The sequence below is a fragment of the Carcharodon carcharias genome, chromosome 32 (genome assembly GCF_017639515.1).
Source record: "Carcharodon carcharias isolate sCarCar2 chromosome 32, sCarCar2.pri, whole genome shotgun sequence".
NCBI classification, from domain to species: domain Eukaryota; kingdom Metazoa; phylum Chordata; class Chondrichthyes; order Lamniformes; family Lamnidae; genus Carcharodon; species Carcharodon carcharias.
In genome coordinates this window covers 4,786,361-4,801,502 of record NC_054498.1, presented here as the reverse complement: position 1 = coordinate 4,801,502, position 15,142 = coordinate 4,786,361, and the positions used below count along the sequence as shown (strand labels likewise).

The 15,142-nt window shown below is 48.0% G+C and overlaps 1 protein-coding gene across 2 annotated transcripts in view; it reads right to left on the bottom strand.

Moving 5' to 3' along the window:
- Positions 1 to 15,142, bottom strand: part of iqgap1 (IQ motif containing GTPase activating protein 1) — a 122,925-nt gene that overhangs the window by 52,042 nt on the left and 55,741 nt on the right. The window contains exons 7-15 of one of the 2 annotated variants that reach the window (XM_041178356.1): positions 15,000 to 15,113; positions 13,927 to 14,105; positions 12,860 to 12,950; positions 10,203 to 10,366; positions 9,660 to 9,741; positions 8,226 to 8,389; positions 6,750 to 6,910; positions 4,879 to 5,003; positions 1,951 to 2,114 (exon numbers count right to left, since the gene is read on the bottom strand). In XM_041178356.1, the coding sequence (XP_041034290.1) occupies positions 1,951 to 2,114; positions 4,879 to 5,003; positions 6,750 to 6,910; positions 8,226 to 8,389; positions 9,660 to 9,741; positions 10,203 to 10,366; positions 12,860 to 12,950; positions 13,927 to 14,105; positions 15,000 to 15,113 (1,244 nt within the window). Of the gene's footprint in view, positions 1 to 1,950; positions 2,115 to 4,878; positions 5,004 to 6,749; positions 6,911 to 8,225; positions 8,390 to 9,659; positions 9,748 to 10,202; positions 10,367 to 12,859; positions 12,951 to 13,926; positions 14,106 to 14,999; positions 15,114 to 15,142 lie in introns of both variants that reach the window. The other variant, XM_041178355.1, reaches the window with a different exon arrangement.

The window sequence follows — 15,142 nt, the reverse complement described above, 5'->3', positions numbered from 1 at the left end:
GAGAGAGAGAGAGAGAGAGCGAGGGACGCAGCGAGAGAGAGAGAGAGAGAGAGAGAGAGAGCGAGGGACGCAGCGAGAGAGAGAGAGAGAGAGAGAGAGAGAGAGAGAGAGAGAGAGAGAGGGACGCAGCGAGAGAGAGAGAGAGAGAGAGAGAGAGAGAGAGAGAGAGAGAGCGAGGGACGCAGCGAGAGAGAGAGAGAGCGAGAGAGAGAGAGAGCGAGAGAGAGAGAGAGCGAGAGAGAGAGAGAGCGAGAGAGAGAGAGAGAGAGAGCGAGGGACGCAGCGAGAGAGAGAGAGCGAGAGAGAGAGAGAGCGAGGGACGCAGCGAGAGAGAGAGAGAGCGAGAGAGAGAGAGCGAGGGACGCAGCGAGAGAGAGAGAGAGCGAGAGAGAGAGAGAGCGAGGGACGCAGCGAGAGAGAGAGAGAGCGAGAGAGAGAGAGAGCGAGGGACGCAGCGAGAGAGAGAGAGAGCGAGAGAGAGAGAGAGCGAGGGACGCAGCGAGAGAGAGCGAGAGAGAGAGAGAGCGAGGGACGCAGCGAGAGAGAGCGAGGGACGCAGCGAGCGAGCGAGGGACGCAGCGAGCGAGCGAGGGACGCAGCGAGCGAGCGAGGGACGCAGCGAGCGAGCGAGGGACGCAGCGAGCGAGCGAGGGACGCAGCGAGCGAGCGAGGGACGCAGCGAGCGAGCGAGGGACGCAGCGAGCGAGCGAGGGACGCAGCGAGCGAGCGAGAGCGCGAGGGACGCAGCGAGCGAGCGAGAGCGCGAGGGACGCAGCGAGCGAGCGAGAGCGCGAGGGACGCAGCGAGCGAGCGAGAGCGCGAGGGACGCAGCGAGCGAGCGAGAGCGCGAGGGACGCAGCGAGCGAGCGAGAGCGCGAGGGACGCAGCGAGCGAGCGAGAGCGCGAGGGACGCAGCGAGCGAGCGAGAGCGCGAGGGACGCAGCGAGCGAGCGAGAGCGCGAGGGACGCAGCGAGCGAGCGAGAGCGCGAGGGACGCAGCGAGCGAGCGAGAGCGCGAGGGACGCAGCGAGCGAGCGAGAGCGCGAGGGACGCAGCGAGCGAGCGAGAGCGCGAGGGACGCAGCGAGCGAGCGAGAGCGGGACACAGCGAGCGAGCGAGAGCGGGACACAGCGAGCGAGCGAGAGAGGGACACAGCGAGCGAGCGAGAGAGGGACACAGCGAGCGAGCGAGAGAGGGACACAGCGAGCGAGCGAGAGAGGGACACAGCGAGCGAGCGAGAAAGACAGCGAGCGAGAGAATTTAACCAACATAGCTAAGTGTCAGTATCATACTGAACCATGGAAATGGGGAAACCAAAGTCTTGTTGTCCCTCAATTACCACACATGCACTTTGTGGCTGGATTCACTGAAATCAGGAGTGGTGGCTGCAGCCTCTACTGAACCAGATTAAAACAGCACAAACTGTGGATCGAACCTGGGGTCTTCCTGAACAGCCACCTTCGGGCCTCTCGTGCTACAGTAAATTCCTGTGACTCACAATTCAGCTGTCTAATTACTAATATCTGGAAGTATCTACCTAAACCTCTCCTTCCCACCTGTCTTGAACAATCAAACTACTGGATCTGTCAGCATGAAGCCAGTTGAATGAACATTTCTGCAAGGTTATCAGTGGCTGAGGGTTGGAACAAGTGAACACAATCTGCTCAATGAGTATCAACACGGGTTTGTGAAGGGCAGTCTTGTCTGGCTAACAGAGTCAAATTTTTTTAGGTCACTCAAGGTGGACAGGGGGTTGGTGGGAGATATGAGCAGGATGGAACAGGGGATAAGGGAATTCCCAGAGATGGGTGAGCTGTAGGAACCTTCTGGAGTCCTGCACTTTACACTTGTATATTAGACAACGCCTGATGGACTTAAATGCAAGTCAGACTCATTGGGATTGGTGTTTTCTGGTGTGAATTATTAGTGTCATGGCCCAAGCTTCCGTACCTGAGCCTTCTCCCTCTTGGTCCGGATGAGTGTTTCCTGGTAATGTTCAGCCACTGGAGATGAGACGTCAGCCAGTTTGGCACTAGGTAGGAGCAGAGCTTTCAGAGTCTTCTGAGGATCCCCTTCATCCACAGCCTCATTAATCAAACCAATTGCCTTAATCCCTGGAAAATAAAGCAGAGGATCAGAAACAGCTCTTTAAGCGTCAGACGGGGCATTGAAAGAGAGAGAAAGACAGGCAAAGAGTGGGAGAGACACAAAGACAGAAAGCGACAAAGAGCTGCACAGGCAGCGCGAGGGGGAAGACATAGATGGAGAGAGTGAGACACAGTTTGACACATGCACACACACAGTGAGAGACAGAGAGACAGACAGAGAGACAGACAGAGAGACAGACAGAGAGACAGACAGAGAGACAGACAGAGAGACAGACAGAGAGACAGACAGAGACAGACAGAGACAGACAGAGACAGACAGAGACAGACAGAGAGAATGACTGTCCTGAGGTTTGAACCATCTGCAACCGAGCTGGACCCTCCATCTCATCACCCCCACCATCGCCTCCGATCATTGGGTATGCGCAGACTCAATACCCCAGGTTGGTGGGTGGGGGAAAAGAACAATAAGCTAGGTTCCAGCTCCTGATCATGTCTCAGAGGCGTGGGATGGATGGATATCAGGTGAGAATTGGATAAGGCTTTACTTTGTGATTTCCTGAGGTTGATTCCCAAAGGGCAGGATCAAACCTGAAGAATGAACACTTTAAAACATTCAGAATTGTACGAGGGCTAAAAGATCACAGTGCCTTAAGTTTTGCTTCGACCATCCTGGTGGTCGCAACATAAATGATATTGGAGTTACTGACTAATCTCAGCAATTAATCTCTTATCAATTAGTGAATAGACCCAGACACGAGGCAAGGGAAACACTCAGTCATGGAAAGCTTTAATTTTAATATTCTAATCCTTGATTTCGAATTCCTCTATGGTCTTACCATCGCGCCCCCACCCCCCCCCGCCGTGAAGCACCTTGGAACATTTTATTAAAAGCATTATAATAAATTGTTTTTGTTCTTATAAGCCCTAAGTTACCTGTTCCTCCTGAGTACGCTGTGTCCCAAATTACTCTTATACTGGATCCCAAAATGTGATTTTCTGAAGGTGTTGGAGGTCAGAATTCTCTCTAACCACCCCCACTTGTAAGATTCAGCAGCTGTGACTCTGTGGTTGTATTCCAGTCTTGGCTGGAAGCAAGCCACTATGTTGAATGCATTCTGGATGTTGATATTAACAAAACCCACACCCACCCCTGCCCAGCAAGTTAGTGGCCACCTCATGATATTCAGTTAAATCAATCAGGTCAGACCTACCCCATGCCAACTATCTGTTCAGCTCACACTTGCTCGAAAACTCAGTTATTCTGTCCCTGATTATAGATTCCACAAACTTCCTCACAATTGATGTTCACTTCACCGGGTCTGTAGTTTCCTGGTGTCCCCCTCCCTCCTGTTTTAAATAACACAGCGGCATTTGCAATTTTTCAATCCAAGAGCACAATTCCTGAACATAAAAAGCCTTGGAAAATTATGACAAATGCACCTGCAATTTTCCCACTCGTCTTGCTCGCCTTAAGCGTGCGTGCGTGTGTGTGCACACGTACACCTGCAGGGAATGGTGGGTTAGTGGGCTGGGTCATGATGCATCCCATGGCCTGAGAGTTAGCTGACACACACACACACACACATGGAAAGAGCAATGACTTGGCTAGAGTGGCCATGGAGGTGTACCCAGCAGTCAGAAAGTTAAAAAGTAAACGTGGATAATCTGATCAGGACAGTCCCGTTTCCAAGGTCACCAGTTAAGAACACAAACCAGAACAATGGGCCACAATCAGTGTTGAGAGCAGGGAAAGGCTGACTGGAGGAGTGAGCTGGTGAACCATTAACCAAAAGGTGTGTGTGCAGGGCATAGGAGGCCCATAAACAGGTTCGGTGATGTCCTCAGTTAGTGCTATTAACCTGGTTGACGGTTAAAGCTGGTTTATGGCTGTACTTTTGACTGGAGATTGGACCCTTCATTGTGAGCTGACTTACTTCATTGCAGCAGTAGTTGGGGGGGGGGGGGGTGCCCCACTACAATTGGCCTCAGTACCCTCAGACCAGGGCAGGAGGCTAGTCAGGGGTCTGATCAGCAATTAGTGACATGCACACAGGAGGGCAGGTGTGTGAGTATCGGGTGGAGGCTATAACTCTCTGTCAAGGTGAAGCTGAGGTAGCAGAGTGCAGTGTTAGGGGTGACAATGAGAGGAAAAAGAAAATCAAAATACTTCAGGGATTACCTCAGTGAAAAGAGTGTTTTCACAGATCCGTAGAAAACAGACATCCAGAACATTCCTCAGATACACCCCACTAGTTTGTACACATTTATAAAAGTAGGATATGATCTCACAGGAATAAAGGTATATACTCAGGAGTTTTACATCAGACTAAGCCGTGAGAATAGGTCAAGGGGTCAAACGATGAAGTGGCAACTTCAGAATTCCTGATTATCTTCATCACACTCTCTCCCTACACTCTTCTCGCCTTGCCATACCTCTTATCTTCAAAACCCTCTTTCAAGCCTTCATCACTGCCCTTGCCTTCGTTCCACTCCCTTTCTACTTGCATCAGTTGGACTGATGCAGCACCCCGGGAAAATTTGCTCTATTGAGTTTCTGCAAGAAATGGTTTCTGTGTAAAGAGGTAATTCCCCTTGACCCAAATATACTGAGGTTGGGGTCGTTCACCTCGTTAAAATTAAACTAGAGAGAGCCACATACAGCACCAAAAACTGCCCTGAAGGATTTTCAATCAGCTGAATGAGCTCAAAAATTAAAAGGTGTTTTGTAGTAAAACAGAGGCCTGGCCCCTTGTTTCCACTGTTCACTTACTGTCATGTTCCTCTTGAACCACCAAATTCACCTGGTCGACAGATCCTTGGATGTCATTCCAGGTAAGAAACTCATTTCCCTCTGCTCGAGCTTTGGCCTTCAGCCTCATCAGTTCATCAACATACCTACCACACAGAAAAGAACAAAGATTAAAGGGGTGATCTAAGAGAGATGTTTAAGAAACCTGGAACTCTCTTCTTCAAAGAGCTATTGGGCTGGGGATAAATTGAAAATATCAAAACTGTAATTGAGATTTTGGAAGGGTTACAGCACCAAGGTAGATGGAGTTAAAATACAGATCAGCTGTTATCTAATTGAATGGCAGAATGGGGTTGAGGGGGTGAATGGCCTCCTCTTGTTCCAGTGTCCACAAACAGTACTCACAGGGAGAGCCTAACAGGACATAACAACGGCCAGGATTTTCCAGTCCTGCCAGCAGCAGGCATCATCACAGGTGGGGTGGAAAAATTTGGAGAGTGGCCAAAAGTCAATTGGCAAGCGTTTAATAGCCAATCCTCCATAAATCTGAGGTCATCCAAAACTCTGCTGCCCAAATCCTAACTTTCACCAAGTCCCATTCATTCATCACCTCTGTGCGCACTCACTTACAATGGCTCCCGGTCCAGCAATACCTTGATTTTCAAATCCCTCCAAAGCCTCGCCCCTTCCCCATCTCTGTAAACCCACAGTCCTACAATTCTGAGATCTCTTGGCTCTTTCAAATACATTCTCTTGAGCGTCCTCAATTTTAACAGCTCAACCATTGTTGGCTAAACTTTGGAAGGTGTATTTTGACAAGGAAGTGCTCAATGAACGGCACGACACTAGGAATTTCTGAGGAACAAAGGGACCTTGGCGTGTGTGTCCATAGATCTCTGAAGGCGGAGGGGTATGTTAGTGGGGTGGTGAAAAATGCATACGGGACACTTGCCTTTGTAAATCGACGCATAGATTACAAAAGTAGGGAGATCATTTTGGACATGTATAGAACCTTGGTGAGGCCACAGCTGGAGTACTGTGTGCATTGTAGGAAGGATGGGATTGCACTGGAGGAGGTGCAGAGGAGATTCACCAGGATGTTGCCTGGGATGAAACATTTACGTTATGAAGAGAGGTTGGATAGACTTGGGTTGTTTTCCTTGGAGCAGAGAAGACTGAGGGGCAACCTGATCAAGGTGTACAAGACTATGAGGGGCATGGACAGGGTGGATAGGGAGCAGCTGTTCTCCTTAGTTGAAGGGTCAGTCACGAGGGGGCATAAGTTCAAGGTGAGGGGCAGGAGGTTTAGGGGGGATGTGCGGAAAAACCTTTTTACCCAGAGGGTGGTGATGGTCTGGAATGCGCTGCCTGGGAGGGTGGTGGAGGCGGGTTGCCTCACATCCTTTAAAAAGTACCTGGATTGGCACGTCATAACATTCAAGGCTATGGGCCAAGTGCTGGTAAGTGGGATTAGGTAGGTAGGTCAGGTGTTTCTCATGTGTCGGTGCAGACTCAATGTGCCGAAAGGCCTCTTCTGCACTGTGTGATTCTGTGAAACCTTCAGCTTCCAGGCTCCTAAGCTCTGGAATTCCCTCTCTAAACTGCCCCACCTTTCTCTCCTCCATTAAGAAGCACCTTATAACCTACCTGGCTGACTAAGCTTTTGGTCAGCTGTCCTATTTAGCTCAGTATAAAATTTTGTTTGATGATGCTGGCGAAGCACCTTGGGATGTTTTACTATATTAAAGGTGCTATATAAATGCAAGTTGTTATTAATAGGAAGTTTAACCCATCATTCTGTTTATACTGTTTTACCTTGTCTTTTGTTCCAATGCCTTCCTACAGGCTGAACAAATCTGGTTGCTGGGCTCCATTAGCCCTCAGCTTCTTACCTCTGTCCATTGCCATCATCCACATTAGTGAGTCCTGTCACCGAATTCTGGATCTGCTTCCACACCCCATTCACATCACCAGCATCCAGAGCACGATTTATCAGTGCCACAGAAGATAACATCTCCACAGCGACGGCCAGTTCAGCATGTGTTAGGTTACCCTATTCCCAGAGACATTTAAAACATTTAATGCCTTTTGATTTCCGTGAACAAAAATATAAACCTTACTTGGTGTACACTCTCCCGTTTAATCTCCTCCCACAGCCCCGTGTACACTCTCCCGTTTAATCTCCTCCCACAGCCCCGTGTACACTCTCCCGTTTAATCTCCTCCCACAGCCCCGTGTACACTCTCCCGTTTAATCTCCTCCCACAGCCCCGTGTACACTCTCCCGTTTAATCTCCTCCCACAGCCCCGTGTACACTCTCCCGTTTAATCTCCTCCCACAGCCCCGTGTACACTCTCCGTTTAATCCCCTCCCACAGTCCCGTGTACACTCTCCCCTATCACTGACTCTACCCACCCATTTAATCCCCTCCCACAGCCCCATGTACACTCTCCCCTATCACTGACTCTACCCACCCATTTAACCCCCTCCCACAGCCCCATGTACACTCTCCCCTATCACTGACTGTACCCACCCATTTAATCCCCTCCCACAGCCCCGTGTACACTCTCCCCTATCACTGACTCTACCCACCCATTTAACCCCCTCCCACAGCCCCATGTACACTCTCCCCTATCACTGACTCTACCCATCCATTTAATCCCCTCGCACAGCCCCATGTACACTCTCCCCTATCACTGACTCTACCCACCCATTTAATCCCCTCCCATAGCCCCATGTACACTCTCCCCTATCACTGACACTACCCACCCATTTAATCTCCTGAGGGGAGGGTAAGTGTAAATAATCCCTGGCCCCCGAGAGAAATTTGAACAACATGTTCATTCATCCTCACACATAAACAAAAGAGAAAAGAAGAAAATCAAGTGATAAGAATGGACCAAGGAAGCATGAGAAGGAATAACGTGAGAAGGACTCAGAGACTGAGTCAAAATCCCTCCCTAAGAGCACTGTGGGTGTACCTACACCACATGGACTACAGCAGTTCAAGGAGGCAGCTCCCCACCTTCTCAGGGGTAATTAAGGATGGGCAATAAAAGCTGGCCCAGCCAGCGAATCCCACATCCCGTGAATGAATAAAAAAAATATATATAAAAAATATATTATGTCTGTGTGTATAGTTTGATAGTTAGGGTTTTGTATTCCAGTAACGAAGCTGGTGATGTTTATTGGTGTTTGATGTCCCAGGGCAAGGGCTGCGAATAAATGAATCCTGTCAATCTAGTTAATCTGGGGCCCTGAATATGTCAGTAGCTCAAGGGTTAACCAGTGGATTTCAGTGTGAAATAACTGTTTTGAATCAGACTGGTGGCTCTGCCCCCTTGATCACTGGGTAAGGACAATCTCACCTGGTGGCTCTGCTGTTGCAAGGTGGAGAGCTCCTGCTGGTACAACTCGGCTGCATATGGGTGCACCTCTGGTAACTGGGCATCACGATTCATCAGCTCCGTCACCGTCTCCTCCGCTACACCTTTGCGGATCGCTGCATTGATTCGTGACACAGCTTCTAGCACTGAAACAAAAGATTAAGTTAAATTCTGTTACAAAGCCTGAATAATGGTCAATTCATGGTCTACAGAGTCCCATCAAATAATACAGAGATAAACGTGAACTTTATTAAGTTATTGCTGTAAACAGAAGTAATTCACATTTCAGGCAGAGCATATCCCCATCAAACACTCCCAGGGCAGGTACAGCACGGGGTTAGATACAGAGTAAAGCTCCCTCTACACTGTCCCCATCAAACACTCCCAGGACAGGTACAGCACGGGGTTAGATACAGAGTAAAGCTCCCTCTACACTGTCCCCATCAAACACTCCCAGGACAGGTACAGCACGGGGTTAGATACAGAGTAAAGCTCCCTCTACACTGTCCCCATCAAACACTCCCAGGACAGGTACAGCACGAGGTTAGATATAGAGTAAAGCTCCCCCTACACTGTCCCCATCAAACACTCCCAGGACAGGGACAGCACGGGGTTAGATACAGAGTAAAGCTCCCTCTACACTGTCCCCATCAAACACTCCCAGGACAGGTACAGCACGGGGTTAGATACAGAGTAAAGCTCCCTCTACATTGTCCCCATCAAACACTCCCAGGACAGGTACAGCACGGGGTTAGATACAGAGTAAGGCTCCCTCTACACTGTCCCCATCAAACACTCCCAGGACAGGTACAGCACGGGGTTAGATACAGAATAAAGCTCCTTCTACTCTGTCCCGATAAAACACTCCCAGGGGAGGTTCAGACTGCTCGTATTTTGGATGAGATGTTAAACTGAGGCTCGTCCAATTGTTTGGGTGGATGTTAATTGTCCCAAAACAATTTGGACAAAGGCGGGAAACTCTTTTGTGCTGCGCAACATTCTTCCCTCAACTGACAGCAGAAATTGTTCAATATTGTTTTTGGTACTTAATGATCGCAAAATGGCCATTGCATAGCAAACACTTTGGGATATTTTTGAGAGATGTTAGTGGTGATTCATGTGCGTGATCTCTCCTTAATAGCACTGTGTGCGTGCTCTGACATGGACTGCAGTGGTTCACACACCATCTTCTCAAGACAATTAGGGATGGGCAATGAATGCTGGCAAATGCTCAATTCCCATGAGTGAATAAAATAAAATTTAGCCAGTAAAGTCCATGATGATATTGAGTCACCAAAACACCTCCCTCCAGGTTACTGTCCCCTGTCCTGTATACAGTGCGAGTGACTGCAACTGCAACTGAAACCAAGCCCATTCACAAATCTTACAGTACAGAAGGAGGTGACATATACTCACTTTTCTTGAATCTGTGAGCATCCCGATTGGCTTGATCAACTCCGAACTGTAACTCCTCTTTAGTTAGTGGCTCATGTGAGCCCTGCTCCTGGCAAGGTGAAGGATGATTGGGGTTTAAGAAAGAAGGGAGATTAGGAAATGTGCAACAACCTATGAGTAGCTCTTAAATATGTGAACAATACTGCAACGCAGTATCCTAAATGCTGCCAAGGAAGTTCTGACAACTGTAGCAATCCCAGCTGCAGTGTGTGGCCTTTGACTTGTAGAATCATCGAATGAGACAATACAGAATGACATTCAGTTTATTGTGTCTGTGCTGGCTCTTTGAAAGAGCTGTCCAATTGGTCCCACTCCCCCTGCTTTTTCCCCATAGCCCTCCAAATTTTTCCCCTTCAAGTATATATCCAATTCCCTTTTGAAAGTTACTATTAACTCCGCTTTCATTGCTCTTTCAAGCAGCACATTTCAGATTGCAACAGCTCACTGCGTAAAAGACATATTTCCTCATCTTCCTATCTTTGGAAAACTACCCCAACTTGTTACCTGTGCTTTCAGCTGTTTGTCGGAGGAGAGTTGTTTCAGGTACCAGTCGCAGTTGTCCAACTCCACCTCTCTCAGGCCCAAGGCTGGAGACTTCAGGGCATTGTAGAGAGCGATCCCATCTCCTTGCCCCAGAGCTCCGTCTATACTCATCAGACTATTCTGTACTAAAATCACAACAGGGCAATGGTCAGAGTCTAAGTAACGTTGTGGATGAGAAAGCTCTGTTTAGCTCATCAAAGTAAACCGGAAGTTGGTAGATTTAAATTAATGAAGATAAATTTAATACAGTTATTAGGAAAAACTTTTTTTACTTGAAAGGTGAGAAACTGTTTGCAATAATCCAACAGCTCAACTCTCCTGATGAAGAATCTAAGGTTGCCAACCGTCCAGAATTGTCCTGGAGTCTCTAGGAATTTAATCTCTCGGGCACTGCTGTGAGCAACACCACAGGAGAAACATCACAGTGGTGTGAAAAAATTTTTAAAATTTTCTTTGAACAGTCTGTTGAATTTCCAGCATCCGCAGTTTTTTGTTTTTGTCTGTTGAATTTCCAATTGGCCCTGGGAAGGTGGAGCACGAGAATGGACATGTTGACTGACCAATGGCAGGGCAATGCCAGCGGAGCAGCGGGAGGTTATGAGATGGTATCCCTAGGAAGCTGTCCAACAGAATTGACAAACATAGTCAGAACCAACTGCAATTTGAACAGCCATCATGGGTTTGCTGTACAATTGTCACTCAAAGGCTTGTGCTGCCTCGTGCTCTGTGTCCATAGGTGATAGGAAGGAGCAACTGGTAAAATAAAACAAGCCTTTGCCAGCACCAGACTTAAACAATAAGACAATAAATGGTTCAACTGTTCAGAGGTCACGGGTTCAGATCCCACCAGGGCAAAATGTGAAATCGAAATCAATAAATCCTATAATTTGCAAGCTCACACCAGGAAAATAAAAATCACCACAGAAGCTGCTGGATTGCTTTAGAGCCAAACCACTTTGCCATGTCCTTCAGGGAAGGAAGTTTGTCCTTCTTTAACCCAGTCGGGCCAACACCTGATTACTGTCCCACCAGAAGTGACTCTCTCTTAATGCTCTCTGAAATGCTTCAACAAACTGCAGTCGGGATTGTTCTACTTAGGCCAGAGGTTAAAGGGATATTTAACACCGGTGTTTAGAATCATGAGAGGTTTTACCAGAGTGGAAAAAACAAAACTGTTTCCAGTGGCAGGGAGGTCAGTAATCAGAGGACACAGATTTAAGATAATTGGCAAAAAAATCAGAGTAGCAGACAAGGAGAATTCTATTTACTCTGAGTTGTTGTGATCTGGAATGTGCTGCTTGAAAGTGGAAGCAGCTTCAATCATAACTTTCAAAAAAAGAATTGGATAAATACTTGGAAAAAAAAGAAAGAGCTGGCACAGGCATGATGGGCCGATTGGCTTCCTTCTGTGCTGTAAGATTCTGTAAAGCTGTTCAAAATCATCTAGGGCACTGGGGATAGGTCAATAACTGTGGGCTTGCCTGAGAAACTCCAGGAAAAACCTAATCTTTTAGAGTGAGTCCCATGTGAAGGAGGGAACAAGTGGTAGAACAGCAGCCACTGTTGAATGTTCTCAGTGACACATTCACGCAGGGAGTGCTGGCCTCCAGGTATGGCTGGCACAAAAGAACTGCCAGGGGAGTGTTTATATTAACACACAGGGAAACCTGATCAGGTTATTGAAAAACAGGGTCTCTGCTCCAAGAAAATGTGCCCAATGACAGTCGACAGGCTCAGAAAGGCTGGGTGGCTGGTTTCAAGGCTAAAGTTAGTGCAGAAAAAAGACTTGCATTTGTATAGCGCTTTTCACATCCACTGGATGTTTACAGCCAATGAAGTACTGGTTTTGGAAGTGTAGTCACTGAGTAATGTTGGAAACATGACAGCTAATTTGTGCATAGTGAACCCCTATAAATAGCAATGTGATAATGACCAGATCATCTGTTTTTTGTGATGCTGACTGAGGGATAAATATTGGCCAGGACACTGGGGATAACTCCCCTGCTCTTCTTTAAAATAGTGCCACGGGAGCTTTTACATCCACTAAAGCAGGAAGTGGGCCTCTGCTTAAAGTCTCGTCCAGAAGACGGCACTCCTACAGTGACACGGATTTTTGTGTTCAAACCTTGGAGTGGGACCTGAATCCAGAACCTTGAGATTCAGAATCGAGTGTGCTACCAATTGAGCCATGGCTGACATTCAGTTAAAGAGACTCAAAATAGCTTCTGTCCACAGCTGGCAGGGTGTGTGCTCAACTTTGGAGGTTGTGGGGTGGGGGAGGTTGGGGGGATTGGGGGGGGGGCGGGGGGAGTCAACATCACCCAACTGGCACTACCAATTTTGCTTTGAATGCTTTTCTGTCCATTTCCCCAAAGGTGCAAACTCTCGCTGGGACACAGGTTCCAGAAGCAGTCATCACACTTCATTGTTCTTCAACGTGCAGACCCAGCTGTTCAACTGTGAGTGCAGCCCGCTCTGATCTCACCGACGCCACAGATTCACATGCAGCTGCCGGGAGTCAGAGCCCTGACAGACAGTTTCCCCCTCCCCATCCCCCCAACACTGAGGCTTCAAATCCTGAATGGGTTCTAAGGAGTTGCGAGGTTATTCAAACTTACAGTTGACTTTATTCACATTTCCCTGGATCTCAGCTTGTGTGAGGAGCTCTTCGTAAACGTCTCTCTCTTCCTGGGGGCTCCCAGGCATATCCTTAAAACAATAAAATCACAGCAGATATTTCAGATTCCTGCTCCTTTCCTTCGCTTGGGTCCCTGGAACCCACAACCTCCTCTGGTACCAATCCATAAAAAAAAATTCATTTTACATGAGCCTAGGTGCAGAATGTTCCATTCCGCAATACAGGTATCCCTCTACTCATCCTGCAATGAACAGCAACCTAGCTCACGAACGTTCTTCAGGAGGAGGAAATCTGCCCTCCTTACCTGGTCTGGCTGACATATGACTCCAGAGCCACAATAATGTGGCTGACTCTTAATTGCCCTCTCAAATGCTGTAGCAAGCCACTCACTTAAGCACTGAGGGTGTACCTAGACCAGATTGACTGCAGCTGTTCAAAGAAGGCAGCTCACATAGGAACATAGGACTTAGGGTCGAATGGCCTTCTCCTACTCCTTTGAGCCTGCTCTGTCATTCAATCAGATCATGGCTGATCTGGTTGTGGCTTCAGCTCCACTTTCTTGTCTGGCCTCCCGTAATCCTTCTATTCCTTTGTCTATTAGAAATCTGTCTTGAATAAGTTCAATGATCCGCCTCTCTGGGGAACAGAATTCCACATATTAAGAAAAAAAAATTCTCCTCATCTCAGTCTCTTACTCTTAAAATGTGTCCCACCCTCCAACTTCTCAAGGACATTTAGGGATGGCCAATGAATGAAGGCCTTGTCAGAGATGCTTATATCTGAAGAATGAATATTTTATTTAAAAATCAGGTGATAATGTCAAGCATTGGCTTCACCAATCAGTTGGTGATAACTGTAAGGAGAATCCTTCAGCATTCGTTTCAACTCCTCTGTACTGCATGATGCTGGTTAATAGAGAACCACAACACACAATGCGCGTCAGCCTCATGCACACCATACAAGCCCATTTTATTCTCACACATACACATGCCATACATCACAGATGCACACCTCTTATAGAGCCCCCCTTGCTTTACCGATGCCCACCTTATTCCTGGCGTTTGCCGTCTTCTCCTGTTTTGCAGCACTCAGGGTGTTCTGATACTGCACACTCTGCGTTGGATTCAAGTTCACAAGCATGGCATTGGGGTTCTTCATCGCTGCCAGTGTCTCTGCTGGAACCCCCTTCTCTATGGCATCATTGATGGCAATGACGGCTGCATGCACTAAGGGCAGGGCAGACAAACGTCAATTAGTAGCATATCAACTTTTAAAACCAGAATCAGAATCTGATTTTTGTCTCTCCTCAATTCAACACCCCCCTCCCCCGCCCCACAACCAACTCCACCATCTCCCCCAACCCACCAACCTCCCACCCCATTCCCGCCAACCCCCTTGCTCCACCAACACCCCCCACCAACCCCCCACCCCACCCACATCAACCCCCCACCCCACCCCGTACACTGATTACCTTGATTTTAAGATTCTCATCCTTGTTTTCAAGTTCCTCCATGGTCTCATCCTGTCCCTATCTATGTAATCTACTACAGTCACTGAGATATCGGTGCTCCTCCAATTCTGGTCTCTTGAGCATCCCTGATTTGTATCACTCCAGCCTTGGTGGCTTTGCCTTCAGCTGGACCTCAAGCTCTGAAATTCCCTCCCTAAATCTCTCTGCTGTTCTCTCCTCCTTTAAGATTCCCCTTCAAACTGACCTCTTTAACTGGGTCACCTGTCCTTATGTCGCTCGGTGTCAGATTTCTTTAACTTATTGTGGCTGTGAATCACGTCGGGACCTTTCGTCATTGTTAAAGATGCTAAATCTCACTGAGTATAGTTCCACAGACAGTAACCTCACTGAGGGGCCAATCTTTGTGGGGGGGGACCTTGGACGGTGAGAGTGTCACAGATAACATCAATCCTGATCTCAGCCATCATCAACACACACCTCGCCCAGTGCAAGTTAAAGCTTCACCATCAGGAGCAACAACTTGATTTTGACCCTTCCAGACTGAGGGAGTGCCATTATTTGTTGAGCATTCACTGCTGTCCCAGCTGGAGTGTGAAGTGCTCAGACAACCGGCCCCAACCCTCAGGATCTGAACCCCAATGGTACTTACAGGCTGCTTCATCCACCGATAGTTCATTGGCCAGAATTCCCCCTATCTTACTGAACGCGGGCATCTGAATCCCGTACTTCTCAAGCTCGGTCTTCATGTTGTTAATCTCCTCTTCTGTAACCGACAGGATAGATAAAACAGGA